Genomic DNA, 2,482 nt, shown 5'->3' on the forward strand with positions numbered 1-2,482 from the left:
AGCCTGACCAACATGGAGAAACCCCGTCTCTACTAAAAATACAAAATTAGCTGGGCATGGTGGCATATGCCTGCAATCCCAGCTACTTGGGAGGCTGAGGCAGGAGAATCGCTTGAACTTGGAAGGCGGAGTTTGCAGTGAGCCGAGATAGTGCCATTACACTCCAGCCTGGCAACAAGGGTGAAATTCCATCTCAAACAAACAAACAAAGAAGAATGACAAATCTCAGGCTTCCTGCAACCTACTGAATCAGAATCTGCACGTTAACAAGAACTGCCTAGTGATTTGGATGCACATTAAAGTTTGAAAAGCTCTGAGCTGGAGGAAAGAGTCTAACCTGGATGACCTTGAGCTGACCTTCTCTAGGCTGCACCCTCCCCATCTGTAAAACAAGGCAGTTGGGCTAAATCAGTGTTTTTCTTTTTTCGAGATGGGGTTTCGCTCTCATTGCCCAGGCTGGACTGCAATGGCCTGATCTTGGCTCACAGCAATCTCTGACTCCCAGGTTCAAGTGATTCTTCTGCCTCAGCCTCCCCAGTAGCTGGGATTACAGGCATGTGCCACTGCACCCGGCTAATTTTGTATTTTTAGTAGAGAGAGGGTTTCTCCATGTTGGTCAGGCTGGTCTCGAACTCCTGACCTCAGGTGATCGGCTTGTCTCGGCCTCCCTAAGTGCTGGGATTATAGGCATGAGCCACCATGCCTGGCCAACAGATAACTATTAAAATTTAAGAAAATGTTATTCTCATCACCACCAAAGTCCTATCTTATCCCATAATTTGAGGGATCTGGTGCTCTTCATGGGCCCTTTCAGGAGGGCAATAGGACATTCCTGTCGCAGCATCTGGGACCTCCTTCTGCCCAAAGGCCAGCATGTTTGGGTGGGGCCAGGGGAGGTTGTTGGCTTGCTTGAGTTCCCTGTGTGACCTCTGCCTTTCTCTCTCCTCAGTCCCCCTGGTGCGACACATGGAGTCTAGGATCATGATCCCCTTGAAGATCTCGCCTCTCCAGTGATGCTGCCTACACCTCCACCTCCTTCCCCTTCTCCCTCAGGCAACCCCGACAGACAGTGGCACTCCCAGTCCTGCTGTCTTGGTTTTGTCTTGGCTCTGGGAGGACTCTGAGGGGCAGTGCTCAACTCAGACAAGGGGGAACTGAAGGCTGACAAGTTCTGAGGATTACAGCTCTACCCGGGCCCTTTCCACTTTCCCTGCCTGCCTCCTTCTCCCTGCTAGAAGTAGTTTCTAATTTCCCTGAATGAAGGATAGCGATCTTTTAGGCCTTCTTATATCTTCTAGAATTCCTCATCTCAAGGCCACCAGTCCCCAGTTATCACCCTTGGAAATCCTCTGTTTAGCTTAGTTGCACAAAAGATAACATGTCCAGTGGCTAGAGGTGGGGTGGGAAGACAGGAGCCCAGGCGAGGCTCCAAGGAATTCCCTGGTCTCCACTGGGCCACTCACTTGCTGGACAGCCTGAACCAAGTCCCTCCTGTTGGAGAAAACCCTGGAACTGCCAAAAACAAAACAAAACAAAACAAAACAAACACCTCATCACCATGGTCAGGAGGAGGTCCAGACATTCCACCCAGAGAGGCTGGGGAAAGGGATGGAAGCCAGGAAGGATTTAAGGGCAGGAGACAGACACGTAACAGGAACTCAGAAGGTAGAACTTAGAATTCAGAACTTGGGTTTCAATTGTAGAATTTGGAATCTGGAATACAGTATTGGGAAGAAGAACAGAGATGACAAAAGACCATTTGAAGAAAGGTTCCTAATACTAGACAGATGGAGAGTGGCTTGGCTGTTTCCCCCTACATATTGGGGTTGAAAACTTAAATGTGTAGTTCCCGTCTTTCTATGCAGAAAGTCTCTCCTGCCCTCCCTCCTTCCTGCAGGCAAATGTACCACCTAGGGCCTGTTCCCTCACCCTGTATTCTGTCTCCCCGATTAACATTCTGTCAGCCCAACCCTCATTCTGCAGGGCCACCTGGTGTGTGGAGCGGGTGTCAGTGATTCGGGGGGGTCTCCTCAGTGACCCCCATACCTCATCATGAACCCTTGGGTAGCTTGATTCTGCCTCCCATCCAGGAAAACTTGTGCTGGAGTTGCTGATGGAACCAATTAAATATTTACTATAAATTGCAGTGTCCTTTCTTCATCTGCAAGGAACTTTAGCAGGTGCCTGAGGCAGGGCACGGTAGAGCTGGTGAGCTTAATCCCACATGGCAGATCTACCCTCCTGGAGGGTACTGTGTTCTTGAGCTATTCTCAACAGTCAGTACTGGCTGGGCGCGGTGGCTAACGCCTATAATCCCAGCACTTTGGGAGTCCGAGATGGACAGATCACTTGAGTGAGGTCAGGAGTTCAAGACCAGCCTGGGCAACATGGTGAAATCCTGTCTCTACTAAAAATACAAAAATTAGCTGGGCATGGTAGTGCATGCCTGTAATCCCAGCTACTTGGGAGGCTGAGGCAGGAG

At 49.9% G+C, this 2,482-nt stretch overlaps 1 protein-coding gene across 1 annotated transcript in view; it reads left to right on the top strand.

Annotated features, from left to right (window-relative positions):
- NIPSNAP1 (nipsnap homolog 1 (C. elegans)) overlaps positions 1–2,141 on the top strand; it is a 41,497-nt gene extending 39,356 nt beyond the window's left edge. The window contains exon 10 of the mRNA XM_011934807.1: positions 950–2,141. Within this exon, the coding sequence (XP_011790197.1) occupies positions 950–1,014 (65 nt within the window). The 3' untranslated portion in view covers positions 1,015–2,141. The remainder of the gene's footprint in view (positions 1–949) is intronic.
- Positions 2,142–2,482: the final 341 nt, after the last annotated feature.

Source organism: Colobus angolensis, unplaced genomic scaffold (genome assembly GCF_000951035.1).
Source record: "Colobus angolensis palliatus isolate OR3802 unplaced genomic scaffold, Cang.pa_1.0 Scaffold139, whole genome shotgun sequence".
NCBI classification, from domain to species: Eukaryota; Metazoa; Chordata; class Mammalia; order Primates; family Cercopithecidae; genus Colobus; species Colobus angolensis.